This window comes from Buceros rhinoceros, unplaced genomic scaffold, assembly GCF_000710305.1.
Source record: "Buceros rhinoceros silvestris isolate BGI_N320 unplaced genomic scaffold, ASM71030v1 scaffold15951, whole genome shotgun sequence".
NCBI lineage: Eukaryota > Metazoa > Chordata > Aves > Bucerotiformes > Bucerotidae > Buceros > Buceros rhinoceros.
The window spans coordinates 13,176-13,667 of NW_010392711.1; the positions used below are offsets into that span (position 1 = coordinate 13,176).

The 492-nt window shown below is 60.0% G+C and overlaps 1 protein-coding gene across 1 annotated transcript in view; it reads right to left on the reverse strand.

Annotated features, from left to right (window-relative positions):
• Positions 1-492, reverse strand: part of RTN4RL1 (reticulon 4 receptor-like 1) — a gene marked incomplete at its 5' end in the record, with an annotated part of 1,889 nt that overhangs the window by 439 nt on the left and 958 nt on the right. Inside the window, one exon of the mRNA XM_010144595.1 lies at positions 34-464. Within this exon, the coding sequence (XP_010142897.1) occupies positions 34-464 (431 nt within the window). The remainder of the gene's footprint in view (positions 1-33; positions 465-492) is intronic.

Genomic DNA, 492 nt, shown 5'->3' on the forward strand with positions numbered 1-492 from the left:
CCAAGGACACGGGTTTAGAGGTTCGGTTACGGCCTTTGTGGCTGGTGCAGTTCTGGCCGGTTTTGCGATACCCCGGCCGGGAGCCGGCGGGGACGGCGGGCTGGTTGCTGTGCAAACTGTTCTCGGCCCCTCTCTCCTTCCCCTTCTCCTTGGAGGAGTGGTGAGGGTGGTGGGTTTTGGAGGCTCCTCTGTCTGCTGTGGAGAAAGTGTGTGTTTTAATCTGATGGAGCGACTCGGACCCTGAACAGTTCCTAAAGTCTTCTGCTCTTAGCACCTTGAGGTCCTTGCCATGCATCTGCTCGGGGGACTCGCAGATGACGCTGGAGCTGGAGCCTCTGAACCTGTGCAGCCATTCCCAGAGCGAACGGGCTTTGCAGTCGCAGCTCCACGGGTTCCCGTTCAGCCTGAGGAACTCCAGGGCTCCCAGGTGGGCCAGGCAGTCCCCCTGCAGCTCCGAGAGGCTGCTATTGAAAAGGAAAAGGGGGGGTAAAC